Source organism: Solenopsis invicta, chromosome 16 (genome assembly GCF_016802725.1).
Source record: "Solenopsis invicta isolate M01_SB chromosome 16, UNIL_Sinv_3.0, whole genome shotgun sequence".
NCBI classification, from domain to species: domain Eukaryota; kingdom Metazoa; phylum Arthropoda; class Insecta; order Hymenoptera; family Formicidae; genus Solenopsis; species Solenopsis invicta.
In genome coordinates this window covers 11400615-11417479 of record NC_052679.1, presented here as the reverse complement: position 1 = coordinate 11417479, position 16865 = coordinate 11400615, and the positions used below count along the sequence as shown (strand labels likewise).

The 16865-nt window shown below is 30.9% G+C and overlaps 1 protein-coding gene across 2 annotated transcripts in view; it reads left to right on the top strand.

The window, feature by feature from the left end:
- Window positions 1–16865, top strand: part of LOC105198098 (epidermal growth factor receptor substrate 15-like 1) — a 109996-nt gene that overhangs the window by 52394 nt on the left and 40737 nt on the right. The window contains exons 8-9 of one of the 2 annotated variants that reach the window (XM_026140617.2): window positions 11297–11542; window positions 12277–12339. In XM_026140617.2, coding sequence (XP_025996402.1) covers window positions 11297–11542; window positions 12277–12339 — 309 coding nt within the window. The remainder of the gene's footprint in view (window positions 1–11296; window positions 11543–12276; window positions 12340–16865) is intronic. The other variant, XM_026140618.2, reaches the window with a different exon arrangement.

Here is a 16865-nt window from a genome sequence, read left to right as displayed (position 1 = left end):
CAGAAGCATCACAAGAAACAATTAGCAGACATTTACGAGCAATGGGAAAGATCAATAAACTCGGTAAATGGGTCCTACACAATTTGAATGAACGTCAAATAGAAAATCGCAAAGTTACTTGTGAAATGCTGCTTCAACGCCACGAAAGGAAATCATTTTTGTATTGAATTGTGACGGGTGACGAAAAATGGATTTATTTTGAAAACCCGACGCGGAAAAAATCGTGGCTTTCACCTGGCGAAGCCGGTCCATCAACACCAAGGCCAAATCGCTTCGGCAAGAAGACCATGCTCTGTGTCTGGTGGGACCAGAGCGGTATTGTGTATTATGAACTCTTGAAGCCCGGCGAAACTGTTAATACACAACGCTATCGCCAACAAATGATTAATTTAAACCACGCATTAATTGAAAGACGACCGGAATGGGCCAGAAGATAGCAAAATGCAAGAATAGCAAAATGATTTTGTTACACGACAATGCGCCGTCTCACACAGCAAAATTAGTGAAAGACACCTTAAAATCTCTTGGATGGGACATTCTTCCGCACCCGCCGTACTCCCCAGACCTCGCGCCATCTGACTATTACCTCTTCGCATCAATGGGGCACGCGTTCGCAGAGCAGCACTTCAGCAATTTTGAGGAAGTTGGAAAATGGCTCGAAAAATGGTTTGCCGCAAAAGACAAGCAGTTTTTCTGGCATGGTATTCATAAATTATCTGAAAGATGGGCGAAATGTGTAGAAGCCGATGGCCAATATTTTTAATAAAAAAAAATTAATTTTCCTTGAAAATTACGTGTTTATTTTTTACCAAAAACCGGAAAAAACTTATGCATACACCTGGTAGTTTTAATATACATGTTTTAAAAAGTTTAGATTTTATTTGGGTTTAGAGGAAAATATTGTTGTGTTTTATGTCTAATGAAATATACTTGACTAATTGTATGATTTAATCTTTTTTTGGAATAATTCAATAACTTAATCTAACGATAGATACTCTCTCTAGCCTCACGATGGTTATTTGAATAAAGAATATTAGAATAAGAATAATTATTTACATTTTTAGTTTACTCGTACTTGGTCTTTAATATTTATATTATTGTATAAAAAATTTTTTTTGTTTTAATAAAATATTAAACTGTATTAATTAAATGTTGAATTAATGTTAAATACTATTGATTTAACAAGATTATTTTCAATTAGGTTTTTAGAGCTAATATTAAGGAATGTTTCCAGTTTTTTTACATAATATAACTTGATTAAATTTGGAAACTAACAAAGAGATGCTACGAATATTGTAAAACACGGAATCAAATAAGCCTTAGTTTATTTGAAAGGGGGGATTAAAGGTATAAAGTGTCAGAGCGTTTGAGTGCATGGGCCTTTGTTTTAGACACAGATATTTAACAATAGATCTACCTTTGGCTGAATAGATGCTGTGTCCGGCAGGATATCCGGATTTGGTCATCTTACCCAACAAGAAAATGGCGTCTACGCACTGGTTAGGTTAGTGCACATGTGTTTGACAAGTTTGACAACTGAGCCGGTTGACCGCTGAGCACCGTTGAGCATATTAATTGTGATTATCGAGTGTGTTTTTTTGATATTGTGCCGTAATACCAAGCAAGAGCGGCATTGGAGCGGCCATTTTGTTGTAGATAACATGAAATCGGATATTCTTCTTGCCTCAATACTGTCATATGCTAATGCCACAGGTTAGCGATCTAATTTAGCATAGATATCTGTGGTTTTAGAGAAATTTGCATGTGAAGTTTGACATTTGCCGCGCGGTGAGTTAAGTACTATTGCACGGTAGGTTAAAGCATGAAGCATGGTGGCTGAACAGACTAGGTACGCGCCTTCTATTTTGTCCTCGGCGGCCGCGTGTGTTAAAAAAACCTCGCAGTGCCATTTTTTTTTTTCAGTAATAGCTACATTTATCAATTATAATTAATTTTGATTATTCTTAGGAAGATATTAATAATTATATATTATTTGTTATATGTAACAAAATGTAATAATCAGAAAGTTTGCATATTTATTTAAGTTTATTCATTTATTTTTATTCATTATACAATCCTGACATTGCTGTACATTGTCCTGATATTATTGTTGGCGGAGAAAGAACAGAATTGAATATGCGATATGATACAATCAGAATTCAATCTTTAACGCACTATTTATTATCTGCGCCAAAATTTAAAAATGTGCTACAATTTGCTTGGTACGCGTCAAAGTTAGCACGTAAACGCGAACGTAACGGCGGCCGCCGAGGACAAAATAGAAGGCGCGCACCTAGTCTCCTCAGCCATCGCGCTTCACGTTTTAACCTACTATGCAATAGTACTTAACGCACCGCGCGGCAAATGCCAAACTTTACATGCAAATTTCTCTGAAACAAAGGCCCATGCACTCTAACGCTCTGACACTTTATACCCTCAATTCCCCCTTTTGAATAAACTAAGGCTTATCCGATTCCGTGTTTTACAATTCGTAGCATCTCTTTGTAAGTTTATAAATAATATTAAGTAATGTTAAATTTTTCCAAATTTTTTGACCATACAGTTTTTTTTAAATAACTTTCTAAAATAGCATTGAATCTTATGGGAAAGAGTTTCATGTAATTTAATTGCAAACAAAATATAAGAAAGAATTTTGAGGAAATATAAATATTTATAAAACGCATGACAAATATTTTTGATTTTCAAAATCAAATTAATAAAAAACGTCGAATAAGAGTCAAGCGCAGATACTAGTGCGCAAATTATATTTCATATATTCTTCAAGTTACAACATCTATAGTGCAGCTTTGTATGTTTCTGCTTTCTTTTGAGCCATCTTCAGCGCTTTTTATAAATTGAAGTTGGAATTTTAACAATATAAGAATTTAGTGAGAAACCGATTTTACATCCCTCCGGCTGTCACGTACGAGTCAATGTCCAAAGTTGTCAAAAATTTAGAAATCAACCATCAAAACTTGAATAGCAACAATAACTGGAACTACAAAATTTATATATATATATATATATATATATATATATATATATATATATACATACTACTGTGTCCAAAAAGTAAGGTGACATTGCATTTATTTCGAAAATTCTTTATTTATTCTTGCAAATCAATTTCGTCCCCTTCAAAGTAATCCCCCCTGATATAATACACTTATTCCAACGGATTTTCCAATCTTCGAAACAGTTGTAATAATCGATTTCAGGAATGGCCTTTAGCTCCTTCTTCGCAGCGGCTTGAATCTCTTCTATCGACTCGAAACGGTATCCCCGTAGCCAGAAGTCGCATGGAGCCAAATCAGGTGAATACGGTGGTTGTGGAACGATATTAGTCGAGTTTTTGGTTAAAAAATCACGAATCACCGTTTCGAGTCGATAGAAGAGATTCAAGCCGCTGCGAAGAAGGAGCTAAAGGCCATTCCTGAAATCGATTATTACAACTGTTTCGAAGATTGGAAAATCCGTTGGAATAAGTGTATTATATCAGGGGGGGATTACTTTGAAGGGGACGAAATTGATTTGCAAGAATAAATAAAGAATTTTCGAAATAAATGCAATGTCACCTTACTTTTTGGACACAGTAGTATATATATGCAACTTGTTCTTTCTTTTTTGTAATTCTATGCTATCAATGCCTATTTTGGTGGTTGATTTATAAATTCTTAACTACTTCGGACATCGATTCTTTGCACGTGTCAGGCAGATAGGCAACATAAAGTTGGTTTCTTATTAAATTCTTATATTTTAAAAGTTCCGGATTTTTAATTATTCAGAAAGTGTTGAAGATGATTCGAAAGGCAGTCGAAATGTACGTAGATGTATTATGGACTCACAAGATTTATTAATTTGAAGGATATATGAAATATAATTTGCGTACCAGTACCTGCGTAGAAGCATTATGGATTCACAAGATGTATTTATTTGAAGGATGTATGAAATATAATTTATGCACCGGTACCTGCATTTAACTCTTATTTTTGATCTCTTAATTGGTTTGATTTTATAAAAAAGAATTTAAAAATATTTTTGTCTAATTAAAAAAAGCTTTATTATTTCCGTATAAGAATATGAAATATTCATGAATTATACAATTCTCTTTAAAGCTCTTGACTTTTTGCGCAGCCATATTGAAGTTACATCATAAGCGAGAAATTAAGCGTACAAGTTTTAGCCGTGGCACTTGTAAATAAAGAGAGTTTGGATAAAACAGAATAATACGATCGCTTGTAAAAATAAGCTTTGATTATCTTTTTTCCGCTTAACAGTTAGTAAATAGTCGTAAAAAGCACGTGAAGGCTTAGACAAGAAAACCCACGGACAGTTATTGAAAGGAGTGAAAAATATATATTACGAGGGTTATTTGGAAAGTAAGGTCTGAATCGCTGTAGTTAATTGAATGTCACGCGAACATTGAAACGTGCATGCGTACCGACTCCCGGCATGCCTTGTTCGTCAAACGACGCCATTTGCATTGGTATTGTTACAGTGTGCTTTGTACAGTGTCAGTTCAAAATGTTTAAAACAATTGATCAGCCCGCCGACTGTGAAATACGGTCAGTGATTCGGTTTTTGACAGCAAAGAACGTTTCAGCAGCGGAAATTCATCGATTGATAAGCGACGTATATGGTTCCAATGCGATGAGTGACAGCAAAGTGCGTAAAGCTTAAATCACACTAGCGATTGAAAATTGAAGATTAAAGAAATTGAGTTTTGGCCAATCAAAATAAAAGGAGCTAAAATTTCCTTGTTTCAATTGGTCAAATTTCAATCGCTAATCGACCTTACTTTCCGAACTTTCTCGTATTATGTATAAAATTCAAAGAAATTACTTGCGGTCTATTTTTGCGAATTGGTAAATACGAGACAAGTCACATTTTTACACCAGTGCGCACCGAAACACGTTGCCCGTGGCGAGTGCGCACCAGTTCTTCCAGTGAAAAACGCTATTACTCAACTCTTTGAAATATGCGCACAACACATTCTGCGTTGTCGCCGTCGTTTTGTGCTGCTTTTTATACTCTGTAAACACCGAGTACGCCGCGTCGTATTTGTTGCGTGAGACTTTGGCAAAGTGTCAACGCGTGCATTGTTGGCCAATTCAGCAAGCTCCGACGGCGTGCACTGCATCAATTCTTCCATTTCTTTGTTCTTTATCTTCATCTGCTTGAAAACGCACAATTTTTACAGGCCACTTTAATGCGCGGCGTTCGATCTTACTGCCTGTTCCGGTTACAGGTTATGAGAGCTCAGTGTACTACCTTCACTTATGCATCTGACTCTACACTCAGCGCATGCGTCACGAAACGGTTACAGTTTCTCGACAAAAGTGCGCATGCGGAACCATACGAGAATATTGATTTTGCCCATTTTGCCGTCCACGGACGGCAAATCCACCCCAAAGATTGCCCATTTACGGCCATGTTACCAATTGTCCCGCAATGTTGCGAAAAACGTGCTTTCTTTGCATAAAAATATTAATCTGATATAGTTTTTATGAATATCAATTTATCATCCTTTAAGTAGAAGTTTATCGGGTATATAGAGAACGAATGTAATTTGTAATTTACTTAAGGAGGAAAGAACGTGTTTGTAAGATAGGAGGAAGATTGTAGCATACTAACAAAAGTAATATTATAAAATGCATTAATTATAAAAAAACACAAATTAATCATTCTTTTTAATTTGCATACCTTGCAATACCGCTTCATAATTTCAATTTTTTTATTTTTGATAATTGGTATTAGTCGCACTTGTTCCGGAAGAAGTCTTGACTTACACGGTAATTTGTTTTGAAATAACATTAACGTCATTCTTAATTGAATTTTTAAAGTTGCATTCATCGCTTTTGTTTGCGCTTGATTCAATTTGTCAGCTTAAAAAAATTTAACTTGGTAAAGAAAAGTTTAAAGAAAATCTTGCTATTATTTACCTTTCCTTGTATTTTTTTTTTTATTTTCTTGAATGAAATATTTGTGCTCGTGCATTAAAAGAGAAACGGTACAGTAACCATATCGTAGCTTTATTCCGATTGCGTCGCATGTGGAGCATCGACTCCACGTTGCCCATGTGGTATATACCTTTAACTTGTATTCCGGTATGTTTTCCACCAGTGCCACTTGCGATGTATAGGATGTTCTGTTCGGATATACACTCACAGTTTCCGAATCGCTATCGATATGCAAGTAGTAAACTGATCCTATAGTGTCTCCCATTTCACACCAATATGCTCCTGCTTGTTTTAACTGAGAAATATATATATTAATTTATAATTATATTTATATTTTTTATCAACTGATGTTACTGAAAAAGTAACTTTATTTTTTAATAACATTAAAAATAGTATTATTAATATATTATAATATTATATTATAAATTAATAATATAATATTTTATTAATCTAGAACGCTACAACAATAACAATAATAATAATTATTGTAATAATGTAATACTAATGATATTAATAGAAATAATTAATGGACCAAGAGTCAAGCTTATTAACACTATCAAATTTTTATTTTAATGATGTAATATTAACACATATGTAATCAATTGATTGATTAATAGATTGCATCAAATGAATCCGAAACATAATTACGATAAAAAATTGGTGTTGTGGTTCACAACTACAAAAAAATTTATCAGAGAAATGCTGAATTATTATTATCTAAAACTGATAAAGAGAATGTCACTGTGGCCTTAAATAAAACAGTCTATATTTTCAAAATGGAAGAGATTTTCTGATAAAAATATCTATGAGATGATTAATATTGATCTTGCAAGAAATTAACCAATGAGTTGCAATCTCTTCTTTCAAGATGGAAAAGTCGAAAAATTATATACTCAACGAATTATAAAAACTTAGAGTGATTTTGACTAGGGCGCACTGATTACACATTTCAGGTTTTGGTGCAATTTGTGTGTTCAGCTGGTCAAATAGTGCAGTCTCTCACTGGTACCGCGTGGTCGTCTGGGCTCAGTACACCACACAGATGCATATTGAGTGTACACAAAGTGGCTCTCACAAAATAATCGTAGCCAGTTGGTGTAATTGGTAACGTAATTCGGGTTAAACCGTTAAAGTGCAACACTGCGTGGATGTACAGTCGTGAGCTAAAAGGTTGCAACACATTTTCTTCGATGGTTTTTGGAATGTAGACTTGTTCATCGAACGGCGAACATAATTGGGTCTTACCTATGGATCCAACCAATTACGTTTGCCGATCGATAAGCAAGTCTACATTCCAAAAACCATCGAAGAAAATGTGTTGCAACCTTTTAGCTCACGACTGTACGCATTACACACATTTGCACTTGCTCTACACAAGTGGCACATTGGTGCAGACCAGCCGAAATAGCTATTAATGTCCACCGACGGATTGTTTCAAGAGCCTATGGGTTGCGAAAAATCCATAAAACAGGATTTATTGTTTCGTAAAAAGATTTTTACAAATTGTTCTTCCTACTAATATTTTTACCCTTTTTGCTTATTCCTCTTCTACTATCGAATTTCTGGGATTGTCTCATACTTCTTTCTAAGTCAAACACTTGTATGATTACCATGGAGGTGCATGTCTGTTTAACACTAGAACCGCATCCACGGTCAAAATGACTGTTTCAGTAGTTAGTTACATAAACGATTAAACAAAGGCAATCTATTATTTTTAAATCTGTTTAATACTTGGTCATGTACCTGATAATTATTGTTAAAATTATAATTCAAACGTTAATTTTTAATGAGCGGTCAAGTTGACCTCTGCCGCGGTTTCAGGTAGAGATTTTGCCGCAGTTCTAGTGTTAATCTCTTCACATGTACGCCTCACAGTGAAACAGAATCCGAAAAACTGACCAAACTCAGATTTAATTCTACAGTGCTCAACTTTTGAATATTTTGGATTTCTGAATATTTTCAATCGCTAAGTGTGTAATAATATAGAAACTAATAATTTGAATATATAAAGAGAAGCTATAAGGTTGTCCATTCGAAATATCTTTGTTATATTTAGAGATATAAAAATATTTTTATTACGAAAGTTGTATGAAATCAAGAGAGCAATTGTACTTACAGAGTGGGATAAAAAGTTATTAACGAAGATCCACATTCCATTATTTATACATAATGGAATTAATTTTATTTATTTTATTCTATTATTTTAATTATCCTTGCACGCGCACGCACACACATGTGCGCGCGCGCGCGCACCGTCGTAATTGGTTCTTTTTGCGGTGAGAAGCGCTCAGAATGGGAAAAAACGGCACTGACCCTAGTCGTAAGTGGGTCACGCTTTTGGCAGCATTACAGTGTAGCCGCCAAGTATTATTGAAAATAAACTTTCAATGAAACTAGAAAGCTGATCTAATAAAAAAATGATTATTTATTCATAAAGAATTTGGATCTCGAATCCTGCCTCTACGACGCAAACTTTCGAACTTTTAATATAAAATTTCAGCCAGATGTATTGCCGGATACCAGATACTTGTCATATATCTGGCACATCCTTATTATTATCTATAAAACATAAAAATATGTTTTCTTGTGTAATGTTTTGCACTTGATATCATATACGCTATACTCTACACCTTGACATTGTACATGATGACATCTTGATTATCTGACGAACTGACAATATGATCTGTATTCTGCAGCGGATTTTTAGTATCAATGCTTTTACTGTTGCTGCTATTAAAATACCATTTTATTAGGGTGGTCTCGTGCATCTCCATGGGCGATATGCAAATTTGACATTTTAAACTGTAAATTAATTTGTTTAGGTTTTGTCATAATTGTATGTGATAAATTTTTACAATTACTTTATTTTTAACAAACGTACGTTACGGATGTTCCTTCGAGTGCTGTAAGCGCGCTCGGATAGGTGATTCTTTTATGTTTCACGTTCACGTAGACTTCTTCTAGGCATTTGTAATAATTTAACCACTGTTGCTTGTGTAGGTGTCTCAAAGTCTTGTTAGATCTCGGATATTCGTATTCGTCGGTTTGCAAGAATATCTTGTCACCTTGTGATTGTAATTAAGGATTATAATTATAATTTTAATAAAACTCACCTATAATGAATTTAATTGGACGCATTAGTACGCATTGGTGCGCTTTAAAGCCATCATACACAAAACACTGTAAGGATATGTGATACGTCATTAGATTTGATTAATGTACAACACTTTTAATTTGCACCAGTACGCATTATCGCATTAAATATTAACTTATTTTATAATATAATAAAAAATTCAGTTTTATTCATTTCAAGAATATATAAATGAATAATTATAAGTGTAATTAAAAAAATGTATAAGAAAAATTTTTATAGAATTTTTTTGTAGATTTGACTAACTTTTGGATACAGTTCTTATTTGAACAAATGTTTTAATGAACAACTTCTATGAGCCATTTCCGGCACAACCCTTAGAAGATCGGATTTAACATGTAAAAGTATCAACTTTTCAATTCGGTATGTGACTCTCGATTAAATACGCGCACGCTCTATAGTCAATTTTTAATAATTTGTAAATAACAATTACAAAATTAATTTTTGCAATGTTTTTTTTATATCAATAATGTCTTTTTTTACATCTGATCCTAGTTCCAGTTATTTTTTGTGTTAAACTTGCTGGTCCAACTATAAGCTTTATTAAAATAATGATTCAAAATCCTTTCTGCTGTATGCGTGCGTGCGTGTGGCTGAATGGATAAGTAGGTGCGTTAACAGAGATGAGCACTCCACGATTCGTTATGTATGCATGACAAAACATATATTTTTTTTGTTTTGGAAAAAACAATTTTACACAAGCACACACGCGCGCGCATGCACGCAATAGAAAGCTGTAAAGCTCAATTTTGTCATTTGCTTACTAATTGTTATTTACAAATTATTAAAAATTGACTATAAAGAGCACATATATTCGATCGAGAGTTACATACCAAATAAAAAAATCGATACTTTTACATGTTAAATTTGTATCTTTTGGGTCTTATAGCGTGGAAACGGATTTAGTTATATCCACTGAGACACTCGTTCAAAATGATAAGAACTACAACATACTCAGAAATTAGCCAAATCCACAGAAAGACATTTTCCTATAAAAATGGGGTTCTTCGTAATTATAAAAATATATGTATAATTGTGTTATAGATCATGAATATTTGAATAATTGTGAAGGACTTGGTCTGAATAAGACTTACTTAATTTATTTTATTAAAAAAAATATATTTATTATATATTATAATATAGATTTATTCATATGTATTTGTATATATATTATATATTTTTGTAAAAATATTTTGATATTTGTGTATACCTAATTTCCTACGTATAATTAAAGTAACTACTTGCTGTGCTTACCATAAAACATTTTGTTAATCTTTTTTTGTAATTTTTCATTCTTATTTAATAAGTTTGATTGTGACAAAACTAAGTATATGTTGCTAAAATAATAAATTAAGATTGACATTACACATAACTTTATCATCATTGTGTCTAGTACCGCGTGAAATATTTACAATATGAAATAAAGCGCTAATCTAGTTTAATATCGTTTCAATATTGTTTTTAACTTTCAATTTTTTCAATCAAATATAAATATATATATATATTTTTTTTTTTTATAGAATTGAACGTGGATTATCACAGAATGTTAATGAAGTGCTTGTAAACTTTTATAAAACTTTACGTGAAATTGTTACGATGAAAATAAGATCTAACAATGGAGAGTACAATAATTAAATATCAAATTGCATGCTTTGAACATAGATTTTCAAACCAACGATCTTAGAAAAGTCAAATACAAAAAATTTGAACAATATATAAGAATTTAAAAACATAAATTTTATGTCATGAATGATGTACTATATTTACATAGTTCATATAAGATACTAAATATATTACTTAAAATAAATTTTGAGCCTAAATACATAAGAAACATATTGGAGGTATACGGAGAAAAACGGAGATATTTACGATTATAGAATTACATTAGAATTACAAAATATGATTAAAATTATGTAAAAATTACACAAATATAATTAGATTGACGAAAGTACAATTACAATTATATTAAACTACACAAGTTTGATTAAAATTAAAATCAATTTTATTCTTTATATCAAAATTGTAATTTGAATTGTGTTGGGTTAATTAAAATCTTTATATTTTGTATCATCTTTCCATTCCAGTACAAATGAATTTTAGACCAAAATAATTCCTGTCTCTTTACTTGGCACTGATATTAAGGCATCGATCACATATTAATGTTTTAAATCTGTTTATATTACAGGAAAACAATAACATATCAGGCTATTCGAATCCAGAATTAGATATGATAAGTAAAGACATAGCGGAACTCGTACGCGAAAGACAGAGCATGGAACAGGATATAGCACAAAAAGAAGCCGACATTAAGATAAAAAATGGAGAGATTAAGAGCTTGCAAAGTGAATTGGACACGCTTGCGGCGACTCTGAAACAACTCGGAAATCAGAAGGGTGAGGCGCAGAAGAGATTGAATGATCTGAAAGCACAGGTAAAAGTTTGATAATGTTTACCGAGCTTGCTTATTGAATGTGCGCAATATTGCTTTCTTAGGCACAACTACATGCGATACGCATATACAGTTGTTGTATACATTGTTTTAGTAAAATAAGGTTAGTTTCTTAAATAATCATATTTAACAACGCAGTAAAGCAACAATATAATTTAAATTTAAACAAAATTGCACTTTGATTATACCGAGACATTTCGTTGTATGCGGATAATACATAAAGACTACCCATGCAGAGAATATTCTCTTAGAATTTATTCTTAAAATTACGATTATTGGACGTCGCAGGTGTTTTAACTAAAATTATAATAAAATTCTTTGATGTTTATGTTATCCCACGATTATCGTGATTTTCAGGGTAAATTTTGAAAGAAAATTTTCTTTGGATAAAATAATAGTAATAATTACAATACATAATTAGTGATTAAATGTGTCCTAATCTATTCTTATTATTTTTTCAATTATTTTTTATTCTTAAATATTGTGAATCTCAATGTGCTTATTTACTTTACACATATAAGTAAGAGTTAACAGCATTTACTGACATTTACTTAACACAATCGTCATTAATTATAGGCAGTAAATATAATAAACAAGAGTGAAGTAAAGAAAAGAAGGAGAATAGAAAGATGTATAGATTCATCTAGTAATTATTCATATAGTTATGTTTGTTATGTTTTTCTTTATGATTTTGTTTTATTATGTTTGGCTTATAGAAGACTGAAGTAGATAGAGATTTGAGTGATGTCGAAGAGAAGATTCAGAAGGAACAGAAGAAGGTACAGAGTATCACTTGTGGATCTTTATCTTTACATATTAAAATGTTATTCGCGATAGGAAATGAATCTCGGGTAAATTTTTTTATTTCTTTTTTTTTTCTTCTTTGTGTAACATGTTTTGTTACATTTTTCCTTGGCGTGTGCGCACACAGGCATGTGTTTACACATGTACGTACGTACAGAATGTCCTACTTTAAACAGTTTAGCTGAGAATATTTTGAAAACTAAACCTGCTAAATAAAAAAAAAAAAAATGAATACAAATTGAATTTTTTTTAAAACAATTATGTATTTTCTTTATACCAATTGATTTATTTAGTTATTCTGTGCACGAAAGAATTAAGATACAGTTATTAAAAAATTAATACGAAGAATTTTACCGATAATGTATAATACAAATTAAATAAACCAAGTTTTCTACGGTCAGAGCTAGATCTTTGTGCTATTATTGTTTATGTGAATTTATATACACATTCAAACTTAGCGAAACTGTGCGCTGATTACTTTTCAGCCATAACACAGTCCTCAGCTAAATAAGAAAGAGTAATATCATGTAATTTTTATTAAATTAAAATTAATTTAATAATAATAATTGATGCTGACTTGCATCTATATATTAAACCTATTCCCCCCTGAAAAAATTATAAAGAAAAATAGAGTACTTCGCTAAGTTTGAATGTGTAAATTCACATAAACAATAATAGCACGAAGATCTAGCTACGATCGTAGAAGGCTTGGTTTATTTAAAAAATTAATAGTTTGTGAGATATTTTATATTTTATGTCGAAATATGGTAAAATAAATTTAGATTTGTTTCATTATTTTTAATAAATTATACAGGGTGTCAGAAAACAATCGTTTTTGCTCTCGTGGGTTGATAGAGCAAGTCAAACTGAGAAGAAAAGTCCTTTACCATTTTTCATTATTTGCAATAGTTAATGATTTAAAAATTAGTAAATTTCGGCGAATGAGCGCGTATTTTCTCTGCCCATCGCACGCAAGGTCCGCTCGTCGGTCGCCTGGCTAGGAGCAGTCACGAGTGGCGGCGCGGTAAGAAGAGAGAAGCAGCAATGGCTACTGACCAGCACTCGGCTCCTACACACATAATAAAATTTACTCAGATACGAAGATTCATTTGAAGAATAATGTAAATAGAATTACGATTTTTAATAATAAATTAAAATTATGTCATCACGGCAATATAACTTCAATTTATGGGACTCTTACTGTATGTCGAAACATAATTTTAATTAACTAATGAAACTCGTAAATTTTTTTAAACAATTACCTTTTAAAATAATCTGTATTAGAAAATAATTTTAATTTGATAAATTTATAGAAATGTTAACATTATCGGATAAACCAGTTTACTTTGTAATTGGCGTAAAACAACATATTTTGCGAGTGAACGATTATTGCTGTATTATTGCCAATCTAAAAAAATCACAGAAAATAGCAGATTTTGTGATTTTTTATCTGTAATGTTTTCGGCAATAATACTTTTTCATAAGGATCGGGGTTCACTTTCAGAGTATTGTGTTTTACGCCAATTACAAAGTAAACTGGCTTACCAAATAATGTTAACATTTCTATAAATTTATCGAATTAAAATTATTTTTTAATGCAGATTATTTTAAAAAATAATTGTTTAAAAAAATTTACGAGTTTTATTAATTAATTAAAATTATGTTTTGGCATGAAGTACTAGTTCTATGAATTGAAGCTAAATTGCTGTGATGACATAATTTTAATTTATTACTGAGAATCATAATTCTATTTACATTATTCTTTAAACGAATCTTTGAATCTGAGTAAACTTTATTATGCAATTAAAAATTAAAACAGTGCGCAACTAAATACCGTGGTATACCGGTCGCATAACGTAGAGCATAGTAACACTGCATTTCTCCATAACATTACATTGTATCATGCTTTCTCTCTTGACCAAGTGTCAAGCGAGGAGGATGCACGATAAAGCCTATCGCCTTCTGCCTGCTTTGCGCTATCACGTGCGTGCGCGGCTTCGCGTGTGTTGAGCGCCAGCGCGCTGACCGTTAGTCATTGCTGCTTCTTTCTCCTTACTGCGCCGCCGCTCACGACTGCTCCTAGCCTGGTGACCGACGGGCAGACCCCGCGTGCAGTGGGAAAATACGCTCTTATTTGCCGAATTTTACTAATTTTTAAATCGTTAACTATTGAAAATAATGAAAAATGGTAAAAGACTTTTTTCCTCAGTTTAACTTGCTTTATCAATCCACAAGAGCAAAAACGATTGTTGAATAATACCCTGTATATTAAGCTAATTTTTTTAAATGTTATATTTAATGTACATAGTAAAATAATATAAATCTAAACCATATTGCATTTTGAGTATACCGAGACATTTCGTTGCATGCAGATAATAGTAGAGACTACCCATGCAGACAATACTCTATTAAAATTTGATAACTTAATATGAATGTAATATTTAATACTTTATATATAGAATAACTGAAGGAATTATATAAAAAAATTATATTTTTTAAGTTAATTTTATTTAAAAAATAAGGATGATTTTTAATGAAAAAAATGGTTTTTTCTTTTTCAAATAACATTAGAATTACACAAATATTCAAATTATATTAAAATATTACACAAATACGATTGGAATTATATTAAAATTACACAAATATAATTTGAATTACATTATTTGTTTCTCTTTACACTGTGTAACTTTTGTTTCTGAAACATTTTTGTCTATCGGGCTCAGCTTTCGAGATTTCGCTAATTTGTTTAATAGCATATATTTGATTTGCTGATTCGACGCAACGTTGATGGTCTGTTGTTTAATAATTACAAAAGAAAAGATAAATTGTGCAAGAAATGCAGCTAAAAAATAGATCGATTTAGAGTCGGAGCGAATCAGCAAATCGAATATACTATGAGGATACTCTGTATGTATATATGCTTGCGCACTTGTGTAATATATCGCTAACATTATTTGTCTTTGATAGGTAAATACATATCTGGTAGGTAAATACATAAAAACGTTATATTCAAGTGAATAAAATCCACAATCTTTATTATGTTCATAATAGCATATGCTAATTTTACAAAACATACTGGTAACTTTAATGTATTGATATCATTGATGCTTTGCTGACATGCATGGGCTATTATTCTCTTTCCTGTGTTATACAAAGTAACTGTGTATAGCACAGAGTTTAACTTATTTTTTTTTAATTAAATTAAAGTTAATAGCTTATAAAATTAATGTCAAAAGTTTGCATGAACGAAAAAGTAACTCGGTTAAAAGTTGTGTTAAGATTAAATTAAGTTAAATAAAAAGACAATTTTATCACATTATTTATCTACTAAATTAGAATGTAATTTGTAAAAATTATATTTCTTTAAGTAACAAAATTATAATATGGATTATAAAATAAATTTAATATATATTTTTTTTAATTATGTTTATATAAAATAACAAAAAAGTATTGTTTTACAATGTATGTTTTTCTTTAGATACATTTTTAACTTAGAAAAAAGTTAATAAGTTAAAATTTGTATTTCAGAAATAAATAGTTAAAGTTAAATATTAACTTATTTATGAATGTATTATATCTGTTTTTAAAATAATAAAAATATGAAAAGTTACAGATTATTTTATATTACATTTGAAAGCAATTAATACAAAAAGTTTGACAACAATTTTCTATCTAGGCCAAAAATTATTTTAATAAGAAGTGAACATATGCTCTAATAGAAATATATTAACCCTTTGCGTCATGATGGGACACAGAGTCCTACTTTTTTCTACTCAATTTTTAATTATTTTGAAAAACTTTTTAGTACTATTTTAGTACTATTAGACTCTTAGTACTATTTTGTTTTTGTTTTCTTGGAGTTACTAGAACACGAATAAGTATTTTAAAAAAGTAAACAACTATAAATTTTTATTTGCGTAATTACTGTAATCAAACAAATAGTCAAAATTTTTGATTTTTTTTTTAAATCCAATTTTACTAAACTTATCGATACCATAATTTAGGCATTTATTTATGATATTCTAAAATATTTTTTAGAATTTTTTTAGATTTGTTTGCTATATTGTTTTTTTTTTGTTTTTTTTATAAATTGATAATTTTTGAAAAATATGTAAAAATTTACATTTTTTACTATAAGTCTAAATAAATAGTTTGAATATCTTATAACATTTTTACAGGTTTTTTCTGAGATAAGAACTTTTAAATTCAAAATAGAATTGGTAAGAATTTCTAAATTTTCAAATTCAAAATGATCTGAATGGACCAAAAACAAAATAATTTTACTATTTTAAAACTTAGTTTCTGAGTTTTTTTTATTACTGCATTCGAACCTAAGGTCAAAATTTTCGAATACTGAAAATTTAACAAATTAAACTAATGAAAAATGGCAATACCGGTTGAAAGCAGTTCTTAGTGCTCAACATTTCTCTAGGCGAATTGACAAACATTTACAAGATTTTTTAATCTGCTCGCCGAATTGTTTTTTCGGACTTAAAACAGA